We start from the raw sequence: 18,340 nt of genomic DNA, 5'->3' as shown, positions 1-18,340 counted from the left end.
GCCACAGGTCAGCCAATGGCCTTAGCTCTAGCGGAGGTCATTGCCCTGAATCTGAGCTGAGTTCTGAGGCTCCGCTCATATCTGACCCTGGGGAAGCAGCATGTCAGCAGTCAAGATCAAAGTCATTCTCTCTGGACACTGGTACATATGGTCTGGGATGAGATGAGCCTCAGCCCCCACCGCCAGCCTTAGTAAAAGGGATGTAATACCTCTCTCTGTGAGCCTGTGATGTGTCTCAAATGGCACCCTATTCCCTATGTAAGTGTGCTACTTTTGACCAGGGCCCTGGTCAAAAGTACTGGACTTAATAGGAAACAGGGTGCGATTTGGGATGCAGCCTTGATGTAACATCTCCCTCTGTGAGCCTATTTGTGTGACCTCAGGGGTCAACCTCTTCTCCTCTCATTAAAGACACAATGAAGCGTCCCTCATAATCTCAGTTAACAGGAACAGTTAACAGGAAACGATAGAATGGTCTGTAACTCCCGTGTCAGCGTTTAATAGGGAAACTCGAGGAATGGGCAGAATGAAAATGTGGAGAGCGGAAGGAGCTCAACAAATGTGAGACACAAGAGAATTTGGAAGAAATACGCGTGACTCTCGCTCACAATTAAAGTTGTGACGCGTTGAAAAAAAAAATCAAATTCAAGTTAAAATCATGATGTTTCAGTCGCCAACGGCCTTCATCAGAATTGGAAGAATGACGGAGAGAGATAAACGAGAGGGGATGGTACAGCTCCAACACAGACAACTATTAATCAGTATGCATCTGGCGTTGCACAAGGAATGAGAGCAGGACTTCTTTGTACAGGCATTTTCTGTATGTGATGGAGGGATGATTGAAAAGGAAAATTACAGCTATTCAGACAGGACAAGAGGCCTTTCCAGACAGATGCCACCTTTTCATACATATCTGAGAGATGTTATGCTATTCTTTCTGATTGGTATTGTGGACTTCAGCATCTGAGGCATATTAAATAGGTGGCATTAAAGAGAGAACAGAGGAAAAACTTTGGTGACTGGGGAGTGAGAAGAATTTGATATTGGATGCCATCTACTGTTTTCAACTGAATTCTGAACATTTTCTTTAGTTGTGATTTGTGTGCTGGCCAGGACCAATTTAAAAATAGATTTTACCTTGTCAATTCAACTTCAAATAAAACATGTAATGTTGTACTTACACTACTGGACAAAAGTTTTAGAATACCTACTCATTCAAGGGTTTTTCTTTATTTGTACTATTTTCTACATTGTAGAATAATAGTGAAGACATCACAACTATGAACTAACACATAAGGAATCATGTAGTGAAAAAGTGTTAAACAAATCAACATCTATTTTATTTTTGAGATACTTCAAAGTAGCCACCCTTTGCCTTGATGACAGCTTTGCACACTGTTGGCATTCTCTTATCCAGATTCAAGAGAATATGGAATGCATTTCAGTTAACATGTATGCCTTGTTAAAAGTGAATTTGTGGAATTTATTTCCTTCTTAAGGTGTGTTTGTGCCAGTCAGTTGTGTTGTGACAAGGTAGGGGTGGTATACAGAAGATAGCCCTATTTGGTAACAAACCAAGTCCATATTATGGCAAGAACAGCTCAAATAAGCAAAGAGAAACGATAGTCCATCATTACTTTAAGACATGAAGGTCAGTCAATGCAGAACATTTCAAGAACTTTGAAAGTTTCTCCAAGTGCAGCCACAAAAACCTTCAAGAGCTATGATGAAACTGGCTCTCATAAGGACCGCCACAGGAAAGGAAGACCCAGAGTTACCTCTGCTACAGAGGATAAGTTCATTAGAGTTTCCAGCCTCAGAAATTGCAGCCCAAATAATTGCTTCATAGAGTTCAAGTAACAGACACATCTCAACATCAACTGTTCAGAGGAGACTGTGAATCAGGCCTTCATTGTCGACTTGCTGTAAATAAACCACTCCTAAAGGACACCAATAATAATAAGAGACTTGCTTGGGATAGGAAATACAAGCAATGGACATTAGACCAATGGAAATGTGTCCTTTGGTCTGGAGTCCAAATTGGAGATTTTTGGTTCCAACCGCTGTGTCTTTGTGCGACGCGGTCTGGGTGAACGGATGATCTCCGTTCACCCACACTGTATTTCCCAACGTAAAGCATGGAGGAGGAGGTGTTATGGTGTGGGGGTGCTTTCCTGGTGACATTGTCTGTGATTTATTTAGAATTCATGGCACACTTAACCAGCATAGCTACCACAGCATTCTGCAGCGATATGCCATCCCATCTGGTTTGGGCTTAAAGGGGCTATCATTTGTTTTTCAACAGGACAATGACCACCACCTGCATATAGCCTCACTACTGTCATTTTCACTTTCATTTTACTTTTTTTCTTTACTTATCTATTGTTTACCTAATACCAATTTTTTACTTAAAATTGCACTGTTGGTTAGGGCTTGTAAGTGAGCATTTTACTGTAAGACCTACACCTGTTGTATTCAGTGCACATGACAAATAATCTTTGATTTGATTTGATCCAGCACACCCCCAGGCTGTGTATGGACTAATTTACCAAGAAGGAGTGTGATGGAGTGCTGCGTCAGATGACCTGGCCTCCACAATCCCCCGACCTCAACCAAGTTGAGATGGTTTGGGATGAGACAAAGCGCAGAGTGAAGGAAAAGCAGCCAACAAGTGCTCAGCATATGTGGGAACTGTTGGAAAAGCATTTCAGGTGAATCTGGTTGAGAGAATGGCAAGAGTGTGCAAAGCTGTCATCTAGGCAAAGGGTGGCTATTTGAAGAATTTCAAATAAAAAATATATTTTGATTTGTTTAATACTTTTTGGGTTGCAACATGATTCCTTGTGTGTTATTTCATAGTTGTTGATGTCTTCACTATTATTCTCCAATGTAGAAAGTAGTACAAATAAAGAAAAATCCTTGAATGAGTAGGTATTCTAAACCTTTTGACCGGTAGTGTACCTCTGACTCTCTGATGTCTGTGCTGGTGTAGCCTGGGATTCTAGAACCGTTAAAGTTTAATAAATAGGTTTAGTAACTATTAGAAACCTGTGACATTATGCTGGAGGCAGATGGAATGACATAGTGGATTCTGAACACATGCCTTTCTTTTCAACTGCTTTGTCATTTTTGCATACCAGATAGCACACACCCACTGCATTCTCTTTGCATATCTTAAAGAGTAGACCCTCTTCTGCCCAGTCAGCGACATTGGGTTCCAACAGCTCTAGGAAGGATCCAGGGTTATGTCATGCACCAGCCTGCCTGTCAATAGACACACAGGTTAAGTCTCTAATGGAACCCTGTATGCCCATAGGGCGCTGGTCAAAAGTAGTGCACAATATAGGGAATAGGGTGTCATATTGGACACAGCCACAGTCTGATCCATGGTAGGACAGTTACATGTCCAGGAAATCAATAGTGTCGACAATCGATTGACTCAACGAGATGTAAACAAAGGTCATGGTAGAAAGCATCAGAGATCACACTTCTATTGGTTTGTAAATCTTTCACACGGTGGTGTTGTCACGTCATCTGAGTGCTGTAAAGCAGGCCAGTGGAAATCAGTAATATTCCATGTCACAGTGCAGTAAAATGGTTCATTTGTTATTGATAGGCTAGAGACTGGTAATTTTTGGTAATTGGCTGAATCCAGATTAGGCCTATACTGTCAAGCAATTACATTCTATGTCCATCATATTCTGTGTGGACTGACAGTATTTTAAAATGTCAACTGATGAAATTGTATGCCCTGTATGTGAATGAGTTCTACATAGTTCTGTAAGGAAGAGCTTAGCTAAGTGAGAGTGCCTTTAAAATGGTTTGGTGAAAAAAAAATGAAAATACACAAGACTTTAAAAAGCACCGGAGCTTGGCAGCTTTGTTTATTAGTCTGGACATGAAAGGGAAAACGTTAACTGGCCTATATCACACCACATTCTCCCTTTAAACCCTATTTAAACATTCTTCCCACAATCCAATATGTGGAATTCCTTTTTTGGATGAATATGCATATCTCGTAAAAATTAGAATTCGACATGAGTTGGACTGGATTGGGAAATAGAATACAAATGATGAGTCTCTACTGTGAGTCTCTCTGTGTGAGAATTGAAAAGCTGGATGTCTTTCAAAAGATACCCAGTTGAAAGGCAGTGCAGAATGTTCATTCAATGTACCAATACCAATGTAACAATTCTCCTGTAACATCATTCTTCTATGGCTGCTCTTGTGAATTGGCTTGTTAGTTTATTGTCTCACAATTGGCTCGTCTGAATGCTGGCGGGCCGGCAGTAGACACAACAATTAGCCGCTTTACAATCATGTCTGACCAGAAGATGTGTAATTGTTTCTGGTGATGGCACAAAAAGCCCTGCACACATTCAATGTTAATAAACTAATAAGTAGGAAGGGAATCCCACCAAAAGTCATTTCCACACCCTTCATAACACGCACATAGATTATAATTTCCCTCAGTTGCAATAGTTTTATCCGTATACATTTAACAGAGTTTATCATTGTCTTTCCTCCTGCCTATTCCAGTCATCCTGTCAGACTTCTCATCACATCATGAACCAGGTGCTAAAAAGCAAAGGTAGAATACAAATACATACAATTGACATAAAAATACAATTAATGCATTCAAGGACTCATTGGTTTACTGGGCTCTCTGCCTCAGACAGAGTGGGCGGCCGGGTGGCCGCCGCCTGGGATGGCCTCTGTCCCAAATGGTACCCTAGTCTCTATATACAGTGCACTACTTTTGACCAGGGACCATGCAATTGGAAATATAATAAAACAGATTTAACTACTGTGAGTCTCTCTGTGTGAGAATTGAAAAGCTGGATGTCTTTCAAAAGATATCCAGGTGAAAGGTGGTGCAGAATGTTCTTTCAATGTACCAAAACCAATGTAACAATTCTCCTGTAACGTCATTCTTTTATGGCTGTGAATTGGCTTGTTAGTTTATTGTCCCACAATTGGCTCGTCTGAATGCCGGCGGTAGACACAATAATTAGCCACTTTACAATCACGTCTGACCAGAAAATGTGTAATTGTTTCTGGTGATGGCACAAAAAGCAGGTCAGTGAGACATAATGAACCAACATTTGGGTGGCCTGGGACCCAAATGGCCCCAAAGTCGCTACTCAGTGCACTACTTTTGACCAGGACCTATGGTCAAAAGTAGTGCAATATATAGGGAATTGGGTGCCATCTGGGTCTAAACCATGGAATTAGAGAGACATTTGTTACAGGCCTGGGCTGCAGTGATTGTGTCACTAATTGATTTGAGACTCTTCTATATTATTTCCATTGCCTTTTCTTAGATAAGCCATCACCGCCGCCACCACCACCCCCAACCTTCCAGTGGGGGTCCACAGCTGGAGCTGGTTCAGAGAGGAGCAGCTGCTGGCATCAGACCAGACCAGGATCCCAGCTGGCCCAGCGCTGCATGGTACCATCTGCCTTCCAAATGGTACCCTATTCCCTACATAGTACCCATAGGGCTTTGGTCAGAAGTAGTGCACTGGAAAGGGAATAGGGTGCCACTTGGAACAACCCCTCTATCTGCCTCTGTCTGGATGGACACTGCATGGGATCCACTGGGCGCTAGCTGCTGGGGCATACAAAGCTTTCTCAATATGGTCTTCTGTTTTTGTTTCATTTGGTCTCTGTGGTCATTGATAAGCTGGAGGAAGGATGTGTGTACTGAGTGCATCCCCTCTCTTAGCCATCACCCCCTATCGCTGGTGGCTAATCCTAAAGCTGGTCAGTCAGTGAAATAGAAGCAGTGACACCTCCAGATGCATTCAGCCACTTTGGAATTAAATCCTCTAAGGCTGTGGCTGCTGACTGGGCCATGGTTAGGATACAGCCCACAGAACATTGACTCCCTGGAAAACAGTGGCAAGTGTTGCTGAGTGGACTAGCCTAGCTAAGTAAATAAAATACAACAAAATGAGATGAAGCATGATACTCACCATTCCTATTGAGGTCCTCGCTTTCTCCATTCTGATGCATCATCATGTCAGAGATAATGTTGCTCATGTTGTCAACACTCTCTATAATTGCAATTCAAATGCTTTCTATAAATATAAATGCATATCATATATGTCTTATTTCAAATCAATACAGTAGTCATACTCGGCTTCGCAGAGACTTAAAAAATGGTTGTCTCTATGATAGGCTAGTGCAGTATTTTTGACTAGTACCCATAGGGACCGCACTATATAGGGAATAGAGCCACGTAGGGCTCTGATCAAAAGTTTTGCACTGTAAAGTGAATAGGGTGCCATTTGGGTCAGCCGCTGCACCAGGCGGAGGAGATGGAAAGGCCTCGGCCCTGGGTCACATGCTCCATGTTTTTCATTTAGAGACTCCATCTTGGACACTCCCCAGTCTTTATTTTCCATTACGGGGAGAAATGCCGGAGCTGAAATGGGTTTCAATCACATAGCAGTTTGAGGCCAGAGGTCCCCTTTTATTTCTTATTTAGCTCCTTTTATTTCATGGCATCTCTTTTATCTTGCCCGAGGCATATGGTTGTGGGCACTGTAAAGTGCTTTCAAATGACATACAATAAGTTGTATATAATGCATAGGTTTCAGACTCTTTGTGATGCTTATGTATTAAAATACAGTATACACACAGTGGACAAAAAATTATTCACATTACGTATACAGAAATGTAAATACACTCATAACTGTATGGAAGGCACATCAACACAATACAAATACACACTATACATGTAGGTTCTGTTCCACAATAAATATTCATATTTTGAGATAACGTACTGCAGCTGTTAATTTCTCTAACATGTCCAGTGTGTGTGTGTGTGTGTGTTTAGTGCAGGGGTAGGCAAATAAATGTCCCTTTTTCAGGACCCTGTCTTTCAAAGATAATTTGTAAAAAATCCAAATAACTTCACAGATCTTCAACGTCACATATGGGCACAAACCCACCATCGCTGGACCAGACAGGACTGGCAAAAAGTGCTCTTCACTGACAAGTCACGGTTTTATCTCACCAGGGGTGATGGTCTGATTTGTGTTTATCGTCAAAGGAATGAGAGTTACACCGAGGTCTGTACTCTGGAGAGGGATCGCTTTGGAGGTGGAGGGTTCGTCATGGACTGGGGCTGTGTGTCACAGCATCATTGGACTGAGCTTGTTGTCATTGCAGGCAATCTCATTGCTGTGCGTTACAGGGAAGACATCCTCCTCCCTCATGTGGTACCCTTCCTGCAGGCTCATCCTAACATGAACCCCCAGCATGACAATGCCACCAGCCTTACTGCTCGTTCTGTGCGTGATTTCCTGCAAGACAGGAATGTCAGTGTTCTGCCATGGCCAGTGAAGAGCCCGGATCTCAATCCCATTGAGCACGTCTGGGACATGTTGGATCAGAGGGAGAGGGCTAGGGCCATTCCCCCAGAAATGTCTGGGAACTTGCAGATGCCTTGGTGGAAGAGTGGGGTAACATCTCACAGCAAGAACTGGCAAATCTGATGCAGTCCATGAGGAGGAGATGCACTGTAGTACTTAATGCAGTTGGTGGCGACCCCAGATACCTACTGTAACTTTTGATTTTGACCCCCCTTTGTCCAGGGACACATTATTCCATTTCTGTTAGTCACGTCTGTGGAACTTGTTCAGTTTATATCTCAGTTGTTGAATCTTGTTATGTTCATGTAAATATTTACACATGTTAAGTTTGCTGAAAATAAACGCAGTTGACAGTGATAGGACGTTTCTTTTTTGCTGAGTTTAGATTCAGCTGTGGGCCAATTTTTGTCGGAGTGCATGGTCGTGGGGGCGGAACTTAATTGCTATAATTTGTAAACTGCAAATTGACCCCAACTAAGTCCCCCAAAGAGATTGCATTTGAAAATATAATTTCATACCTGGATTACATTGGAGACACAATTTTTATATTCGTGGGAATACTTGCAATTCAAATAATAACAAACTGTCTACTCAGACACTGCTTTGGTAAAAAGCTGAGGGATGGCCTCCTGAGTGGGGCATGGGTCTAAGGCAATGTTACGGCATCACTATAGACTGGGGTTCAATCCCAGGCTTTGTCACAACCGGCCGTGACTGGGAGTCCCATAGGGCAGCGCACAATTGGCCCAGCGTTGTCCGGCTCATCGTGCTCTAGCGACTCCATGTGGCAAGCCAGGCGCCTGAAGGCTGATTTCAGTCGTCAGTTGAACAGTGTTTCCTCCAACACATTGGTGTAGCTGGCTTCAGGGTTAAGCGAGTGGGTGTTGAGAAGCGCGGCTTGGTGTGTCATGTTTCGGAGGACGCATGATTTGCCTTTCGACTCTCCCCAGCCTTGTTGGGGAGTTGCAGTTATATGACAATATCGAAATTGGGGAGTAAAATTATTATAATTTTGTTTTTTTGAAGCTGAGGGATAGGGCTGGAGAACTGTAAACATTTAAATTCATAGACAGAGCTATAGATGCTAGGACCATCCATGATGTCAAAATGATGGTTGTAAACATGTTGAGGCTATAGTGTTCATTTATAATATCCTTGTTTACACACATTGGAGTATAAATAACAAGCTTTTATTTTGGGTTCAAATGGGTTACGTATGCTGAACTAAGCCCATGAGGCATTTATAAGTTATATTCTTCAACAATCAAATGGGTATCATTAATGTATAAGTCAAAAAATGGATGAAGCAACTGCTGATTGGCTCTTCATCCTACACTCTATACATTCTTTGGATCCCCATTATCACTTTACAAATATACTGTAACATATTACAAATATACTGTAACAGATATTAAATATACTGTAACAGATATTACAAATATAATGTAACAGATATTAAATATACTGTAACATATTACAAATATACTGTAACAGATATTAAATATACTGTAATATACTCTAACAGATATTACACTTTCACACTCCTTACCCACCCAGGACATCCAGTTGTCAATACAGGAGGCCTGTTGTTGTTTGGGCCAAAGCCACTGCCTGAGTATGAAATCTGTCACCGAGTGCATGACCATGACATTAGTTAGTCAAAACTCTAGCCATCTATAGGGAGGGAAACTCTCTACAGGGTAAACTACCCAGGCTGGGTGGGCACCCAAAATGGCACCATATTCCCTATGAGGTTTTAACTAATTTTGACATAGTACTACTGCCCTATATAGGGAGCCATTTGGGACACTATGACTGGAGAACATGCCAGCCAGTATCTGAGAGCTCCAATGTCCGTCAGACAGCGATCCAGGGCGGAAGGATTTCATTCTCTAACTGGGGCATGTCAGAGCCATTTCATGGTGCATTTGACAGAGAGAAGCTGGGTGAATCGTATTGGAGTATAAATGCCTTTAGGATTCAGGGAGTCATTTATCCACCCTGTCCTTGGCTAGTGCTGCCATGTGCCTTTATTACTTCCCCACTAGTCAAGAACAGTAGGCATACAGTAGGCTGTGCATACTATACTGCACAAACAAAATACCTCAAATTGCTTCCAACTATTGGCTTCCTTTGTCTGAGCCCCAAATAGCACTCTATTCCCTATGTAGTGCACTACTTTTGACCAGGGCCCATAGTGCCCTGGTCAAAAGAAGTGCTCTATATAGGGAATACGGGTGCATTTGGGACATTTCTTTTGTCTCCTTCAGAATTTATGTTCCAGTTTCCTCCCGTGACTAGGACAGCTTCCTCTCGGAATTCCTGAAGGATGCGTCACCCATAAAGACCCCATCCATCACAGAGAAAACATAGGCCAGAAACAGGTGTTGCCTTTGAACAGCCCTTACTGCAGCGACCCACCCGACCTCCCAACATGTTCCAAACCTGGGTTAAAATATGGTTTGAAATCTTCCAAATACTTCTGAGCGTTGTCTTTAGCCGGCATGGAGTGCCAGGGCTTTGCACTGTTGAGACTTCTACATTGGTTCCATTAAAACAGGCAAGCTCAATCAAGCACAGAGACAGCATTTCAAATTTCAAAGTGTACGAACCCACGTCTGACATGTTCATCAGCGTAACCGTGTAACAGAATAACTGTGTAACAGCGTAACAGAAGGATGGGGTGTAATCAACCCCACTAACTCTACCGTGACGTGAGAATAATGGTGAAATAGGCTGTTTTAGAGCCCAGTGTATGTTCTACAGCTCTTCATAGAGAAGCGACCCATGAAGTCATCTGTGGCGTGGCTGGGGGTTATGGGGAGACGAGAGCATTAAATGCTCAGCGATAGCTGTTAAGAGTATGAGTAATGATGTGGCAGCACCTGCGGCTGGGATACAAACACTTTTATAACCCTCAGTCCACACCAGACTGCTGCTGCGTGAGCCTGGGCTGAAAACAGCTACAATATAGATATAGAACAAGAAAGAGATAGACCTATCGGATGGTCCCTTGCATGTGGATTAGCACTTTTTGGATGGTCCCTTGCATGTGGATTAGCCCTTTCTGGATACTCCCCTGCGTGTGGATTAGCCCTTTTTGGATACTCCCCTGCGTGTGGATTAGCCCTTTTTGGATGGTCTCCTGTATGTGGATTAGCCCTTTTGGATGGTCCCTTGTATATGAATTAATTGTTTTTGGATGGTCCCTTGTATGTGGATTAGCCCTTTTTGGATGGTCCCCTGCGTGTGGATTAGCCCTTTCTGGATACTCCCCTGCGTGTGGATTAGCCCTTTTTGGATGGTCTCCTGTATGTGGATTAGCCCTTTTGGATGGTCCCTTGTATATGAATTAATTGTTTTTGGATGGTCCCTTGTATGTGGATTAGCCCTTTTTGGATGGTCCCTTGTATGTGGATTAGCCCTTTTTGGATACTCCCCTGCGTGTGGATTAGCCCTTTTTGGATGGTCTCCTGTATGTGGATTAGCCCTTTTTGGATACTCCCCTGCGTGTGGATTAGCCCTTTTTGGATGGTCTCCTGTATGTGGATTAGCCCTTTTGGATGGTCCCTTGTATATGAATTAATTGTTTTTGGATGGTCCCTTGTATGTGGATTAGCCCTTTTTGGATGGTCCCTTGTATGTGGATTAGCCCTTTTTGGATACTCCCCTGCATGTGAATTAATTGTTTTTGGATACTCCCATGCATGTGGATTCACCCTTTTGGATGGTCCCTTGTATGTGCATTAATTGTTTCTGGATGGCCCCTTGCATGTGGATTAGCCCTTTTTGGATGGTCCCTTGCATGTGAAATAACTGCTTTTGGATGGCCCTTTGCATGTGGATTAGCTGCTTTTGGATGGTCCCTTGCATGTGAATTCTAGAATATTGTAAAATGAATCATTGCTTGCCTCATAAGAGACAGTGCTCATTAGCTGTTTTATGTCCCATCTAAAATGTATCCTATTCTTGTTCACTAGGTATGCAGGTGTAGACCTCTGATTGTTATAGTCTTATCGCCACACTGCTCCCATGGCAACTGTGTCCTGGAGAGGTCAACTCTGTTAACCAAAGCCAGCCTCTGAGCTGAAAGCTGAACACCAGTGTTAATGTCATATATTACATTATACCATATACACGCAAAATGTTCATTTATATTGTATGTATATTTTTATACTTGTGATGAGATGTAATATGATGTGTATACATATGAGTGTAAAGGTATGATGTGTATCAAAGGTGTTTAATCAAAGCAGGCTGTGAACCCTGTGACCTCTCTGGGACCCTGGACGACCTTTACCTCAGCCTGGCGATGTTGGGCGACACTTGGAATGTTGGAACTCGGGAAAAGGCATCTCTACCACACAGAGATATACCTTTACTATCATGGTCAAGAATGTGTAAGGGCAAAATCTACTACAGGTTTGGAAACTATGGTGGATGTTGTTTTTTTTAACGCAGGCAGGGTCCATTGTCATTCAGCTGTCTATCATCTGGGTATTATTCATTAGTGCACACACTGACATTTTGTTACGTTAGCCTTATTTTAAAATGGATTGAATAAAAAAAAAAATCTGCAATCTACACACAATACCCCTTGATAATAATATATTTGCATAAGCATTCAGACCCTTTGCTATGAGACTCTTAAATTGAGCTCAGGTGCATCCTGTTTCCATTGATCATCCTTGAGATGTTTCTACAACTTGGAGTCCATCTGTGGTAAATTCAATTTATTGGACATGATTTAGAAAAGCACACACCTGTCTATATAAGGTCCCACAGTTGACAGTACATGTCAGAGCAAAAACAAAGCCATGAGGTCAAAGGAATTGTCCGTAGAGCTCTGAGACAGGATTGTGTCGAGGCACACAGATCTGGGGAAGGGTACCAAAACATTTTTGCAGTATTGAAGGGCCCCAAGAACACAGTGGCCTCCATCATTCTTAAATGGAATGAGTTTGGAAACACTTTTCCTAGAGCTGGCAGTCCGGTCAAACTAAGCAATCGGGGGAGAATGGCCTTGGTCAGGGAGGTCACCAAGAACTCGATGGTCACTCTGACAGAACTCCAGAGTTTCTCTGTGGAGATGGGAGAAACTTCAGGAAGGGAAAGCATCTCTGCAGCAGTCCACCAATCAGGCCTTTACGGTAGAGTGGCCAGACGGAAGCCACTCCTTAGTAAAAGGCACATAACAGCCAGCTTGGAGTTTGCCAAAAGGTGTCTAAAGGACTCTTAGACCATAAGAAATAAGACATTTTAGCCTGAATGCCAAGTGTCACGTCTGGAGAAAACCTGGCACCATCCCTACGGTGAAGCATGGTGGTGGCAACATCAAGCTGTGGGGATGTTTTTCAGTGACAGGGACTGGGAGACTAGTCAGGTTAGAGGAAAAAATGAACAAAGCAAAGTACAGAGAGATTCTTGATGAAAACCTGCTCTAGAGCGCTCAGGAACTCAGACTGGGGCGAAGGTTCACCTTCCAACAGGACAAAGACCATAAGCACACAGCCAAGGCAATGCAGGAGTTGCTTCAGGATGAGTCTCAAATGTCCTTGAGTGGACCAGCCAGAGCCCGGACTTTACCTCATTCAAATATATCTGGAGAGACCTGAAAATAGCTGTGCAGCGACACTGCCCATCCAACCTGACAGAGCTTGAGAGGATCTGCAGAGAATAATGGGAGAAACTCCCCAAATACAGGTGTGCCAAGATTGTAGCGTCATACCCAAGAAGACTCAAGGCTATATTCTTTGCCAAAGGTGCTTCAACGAAGTACTGAGTAAAGTGTCTGAATACTTATGTAAATGTTACATATCTTTTGTCATTATGGGGTATTGTGTGTAGATTGATAAGGGGGGGAATCACCCATTTTAGAATAAGGCTGTAGCGTAACAAAATGTGAAAAGTTTTCCATTAATAGACAAATCCAGGTAGGTCCCTCCTCATTTTGGCCCGTTTGCTTCCTTTTGGCTCCTAGTAAATACGACCCAGTAGTCAGTCCTGCGTTTGAAAATAAAGCAAAATAACGTGTGAAAGTCTCATCTCATATACTACACAACAAAGTCAGTCATGGTCGTGACACATCCATAGCAGGGGATCAAACAGACCTGAGCTACGCAATAACACATATTTCGGTTCCCTGTAGAAGTGTCAAACAGGAAAAAGACTGAAGGTTGACGACAACTCCTTCTCTGGCCGGAGGCGTAGACAACAGCATGAGGACACGGCGCTCTCTGTGGCTTATTTCCTCACTCAATGAAAGAGCACACAGAGCTATGAAGATAAAAGAACAGGATGAGATGGAAGGATTTCTTTCCTCCCACTTCTGTTTTCCTCCCCTCTCATCTCTCCGTTTCAAGAGAGCCCCCCCCCCCAGTGGCTGAAATGGCTTAAATGGTATTTGTTTAGAATGTCAACTTCAACCCTAGTAACACACACAGTAGCCAGTGTCATTCAGCAAGTCCCTTATGAGAGACAATAAGAATGACTACAATTAACAACGGGAAACACAGGGATTTAGGGATGACTAAAGCATACGAACTGCATTGACAATGTAAATGCGGACACGCAGGGACTAAGGCATATACACAAAATCACATACACAACCATACACACACACACAACCATACAGGGACATGCATATGCACAGAGCTCTATTCAAATTCAAGATTTTGAAGCTCAGAACTACAATAGCCTAATGATAAAGGCAAAAGCCTATTAAAGATTCAAGAGTGGATGAAACCAGACTCACTGCTACTAATGAGGATTCCTGAACCTGACACCACTGACAGCTCATTTTTCAAAAGGACAGGAAGTAGAATAGAATACATCCCAGACAGACAGTTGTAAACAGGTTGAAACCACCTTCCTTTTATTTTAAATGTGATATGTACAGGAAAAAGGTCTGTATACATTTCTAAATATATCAGGTCAAAGTCTGAAAAACAATTGCACTGTGCTTACAATAGCTTTATACTTTAAACGTCGTGATACATACATACAGCATTGTGAAGTCAGACGGGATACAAATAGACTGATCCCCTAACGCAGAGGCTTATTTTAACTTTCACTGTAAAAAAAAACTAGAACCAATCAACGAAAGCGTTTCAGGGAAACAAAAGTACCCCAAAACAATCATGACATACTGTACCGAAGAGATTCAAACGGTATGTGAAAAATACTTGGTGTATTGGTGTGTCAGTTAGCTACAAAAAGGATCTGACCACATTGTTTTCCCTCCTCAGGCACTTATTATAGTCCTCTGAACCTAGCCATGAACTAGCCTGGTCCCAGATCTGTTTGTGCCGTCTTGTTAACTGCATCCGGGCTCGAGTTTTCCCTAGGTACAGATTTAGGATCAGCTTTCCCCTCCCCCAATCACAACCATAAGTGAGGGAAATGCAAAACTAACCCAAGATCAGCGACTAGGCCGAGGGAACGTCATCCTACACCCCTGTTAACAACGTTGACCGTAGACGTAAACTAGACAGCACAAAGAGATCTGGATCCAGGCTAGCAATGGACACCACACAACAGATTCCCACCAGACTGCAGACATTGGCGAAGTACTGCAGAGCAGACGACATAACACTCTTATTTCCATGTTAGACATGTTCAACAGCTGATACAGGGAGTTCGCTCTCTCACACCATGGCCTGAGTCCCAAATGGCACTCAAAATTATTTCGCTCAACCATAGGGATCTGGTCAAAAGTAGTGCACTATGTAGGGAATAGAGTGCCATTTGGGACGCAGTCCGCGTTAACTCACAAATGGAAGCTAATGCATTTCATATGACTGTACTTGGCGTAGGGAGAACACATTGAAGCACATCTCCAAAGCAGCGAGGTGCCAGACACTTCTGTTATAGTATACCACGAGGCGACAGAGTACATACGCCAGTCATTTTCTTTTTTTCCCCTTTTGTGTGTTCACCACACTCTCCTTTGTTCGGTTGCATTCATCTCCACCATTCTGTACATTTCATAGACATCCGAGCATCGTCACATTAAAGGCCCATTATATACAAGAGGAGAGTGACTCACTAGTTCCCAGCTATACGGCAGCTGAACGCAACTACCACTCAAACACAATTTCATATTTTTATTAACAAAGGAAGATGGGTCGATTAAACCGAAATCTTGCATCAGTATTCCGATTGTCTCTCTTTCTGTTTCTTTGTGGAGCGAAACCGTGATGTGGCCCTCCACTCCGGAACAGCCTCTTGCGACTGTGTTCTGTTCTTTGGCTGTGGCAGGCAGCAGGTGGCTTGTGATGAAAAATTCAGTGCAGGGCTGACGGGGGAAGAGGAGAGGTGGGGAGGAGGAGAGGATGGAGCCAGAGACAGGCAGACAGGCAGGCCAGGTTAGCCGTGCCCAGAGCAGAGAGGCCAGGCAGTGGATCAGAGACCTCTCTCTCACTCTCTGTGGAGACGACACACACATGAATCATTTATGAGGGGCCTTCATTAATAACCAGTGCTATGCCCTCCTTCTCCCCCTCCTTTAACACACTCCCTCTCTTTCCACTCCCTCTCTCTTTTCTCGAACCCTCTGGGGACTACTGAAGGGGCTTCTCATAAAGACAAAAACGATTAAAACAGATAAATAGAATATTGAGAGAAGCTCAGCGTTGTTATTTTGATTTAGTGTTAGAGTAGTACTGTCTAGGCAGCCCAGGGGTTTTTCCTGGCCAGGGGTGGGCAAGGGGCAGGGGTGACAGGTCATGTAGGAGCCATGGTTAACAACACCAGACCACAATGGAAGTGTCAATGATGGAGACCACACCACACTCGCACATCGCTCACTCACACTCAGACACACGGTCTCTCTCACATGCACGCATGCACAAAGGCACACACACCCACACATACACACTTGTCCATGGCTTAAAATAACGGCCGTTTGCCTATCTGTTTGATTGTCAGAGCGTGAGGGTAACAGATGTCTGTGAATCACACAACACTACTACCCAGAAAGCATTGTGACCATAAATACAGAAAGTCTCACTTAACAACAAGCAGTCTGTAGGAGGGGAACATGACTGACTAGGACTGAATGGAAGACTAAGAGGTCACATTCAGGGTAAGCCATTAATTCAAACACCCACTGTGCAGTCCATAACTCTTCTTAGATCAATCTCGGCCAATCAGCTCCTCAAGTTGTCCACATCTTCCACAACTGTGGCCCCCTCTTGCCTGTCCCTATCCTTACCCCTATCCCCTCAGGAGTAGAAGGAGCTTCCCCATTCTATGCTAAGCAGCTCCTCAAGTTGTCCACATCTTCCACAACAGTGGCCCCTCTTGTCTGTCCTGTCCCCATCTCCTCAGGAGTTGCTGCTAAGCAGCTCCTCAAGTTGTCCATATCCAGCGCCACAAATTGTGGCCTCCTCTTGGAAGCCCTGTCCCTTCCCCTTTCCTCTGTTCCCTCAGGAGTAGAAGGGCCTTCCCTTCTCGGGCCCCTGCAGCTTGTTGAGCCTGGCCAGCTGGGAGGGCGAGGGGGGTACGTCCTGTCTATAGGGGCCCTTAGGCGACACAGGGTCCTTGTGAGCCGAGTAACCGTCATAGGTGTTGTTCCCGGGGTGTTCCTGCGTGGGCGCTAGCAGTAGCTGCTTCCCTTTGGCCTCCTGCTCCCTGCGTCTCTGCTCCTGCCTCAGCAGCTCCTGGGCCTCCAGGAGGACGCGGGCATTCACGCCGCTCATCCCCGGGTAGCCGTTTCTGGAACCCTTGTAGCTAGAGTAGCGAGGGTTCTCCTTGGCCGTCTGGAAGCCATCACCCGGCGGGTAGACCTTGTCCCAGGAGTCCTGCGAGATGGAGCTGGGGTTCTTCCTGGGTTGCCTGTGGAGGGAGGGAAAAAGCGTGAATGAAAGGAAGTGCGAGACACGAGTGAACGGAGCGTTTTAAAGAGGAAAGTGAGAAAGTGAGAGAAAAGGCGAGACTACAGAAATAGAATGACTAGAATGGGATTCCATATTCAAGCCAATAATCCCATAATGGGTGGACTGGACTGGTGTCTATTTATACTGTACCCATGGGAATAAAACAGGCTGTCATTTAGAGTGTGCCAGTGGTGATGCTATTTCTACGGGTGAGACACGAGTGAAGATGTTCAGAGGGTTTTAAAGAGAAGGGGTGCAATGACTCGGAAAGAGGAGATTCCACAGAGAGAGGCCGGGCCAGACAAAGCCCAGCACCACCCATAACCAATAGGCAATTTAGCACACAATAAAAACATAGAAACACATTAAACTAGAGGGACAGTGACACAGCCATTTCCATCCATATAACCCTTTTGTGAAGGACAGACCGGCCCATTGGGTTTGACAGGCAGTAATAGCAGCCCTGCTGCAAATGAGACTCAACCGGACCCACTATGTCACTCTGGCGGTTTCACAGTAGAAATCTGACATGGTATTTAAAAAGGAGGAGCTGTCAGCCTCCTTCTTCCATACAACATACAGTCAGTCAGCCCTGCAGATGTGTGTGTGTGACATCACCCCGACTCATGCTTGACTGGGCACTTTGTGAGCGCTCTGTGTTCAGCCCATATGATATGCATGAGTGTTCAGGCCAAGAGCACTGTTTATCTCAGGGGCAGGAGAAATGGAATAGACTGAATAACATCAACGAACCAGACCTGGGTTCAAACACCATTTGAAATAATTTCAAATCCTTAATCTGTGCTTGATTGAGCTTGTCTGATGGACCAATAGAATAGTCCCAAAACTGTAAACCCCACCCACCTGGCACTCAAGGCAGGATAGAGCAAACACTCAAAGTATATGAAAGATTTCAAATAGTATTTGAACCCAGGTCTGCAACTAACAGGCTTTTGTCTCAGAGCCATGCATAATTAGTGGATTTATCAACCAACTGTGAAGAAGAAACCATATTATTTCTGTATTTGAAGAATCATTTGAAGAACCACTAATAATGAAAAATGTGTGTGATACCAGACC

At 43.8% G+C, this 18,340-nt stretch overlaps 1 protein-coding gene across 1 annotated transcript in view; it reads right to left on the bottom strand.

Annotated features, from left to right (window-relative positions):
* Nucleotides 1-14,223: 14,223 nt before the first annotated feature.
* The window catches only part of LOC135514833 (partitioning defective 3 homolog), a 250,086-nt gene continuing 245,969 nt past the window's right edge, over nucleotides 14,224-18,340 (bottom strand). Inside the window, 1 exon segment of the mRNA XM_064938485.1 lies at nucleotides 14,224-17,219. Coding sequence (XP_064794557.1) covers nucleotides 16,811-17,219 — 409 coding nt within the window. The 3' untranslated portion in view covers nucleotides 14,224-16,810.

The sequence above is a fragment of the Oncorhynchus masou genome, chromosome 3, assembly GCF_036934945.1.
Source record: "Oncorhynchus masou masou isolate Uvic2021 chromosome 3, UVic_Omas_1.1, whole genome shotgun sequence".
In the NCBI taxonomy this organism is placed as follows: domain Eukaryota; kingdom Metazoa; phylum Chordata; class Actinopteri; order Salmoniformes; family Salmonidae; genus Oncorhynchus; species Oncorhynchus masou.
The sequence above is the reverse complement of the archived record's forward strand: the minus strand, read 5'-3'. Positions and strand labels throughout refer to the sequence as shown.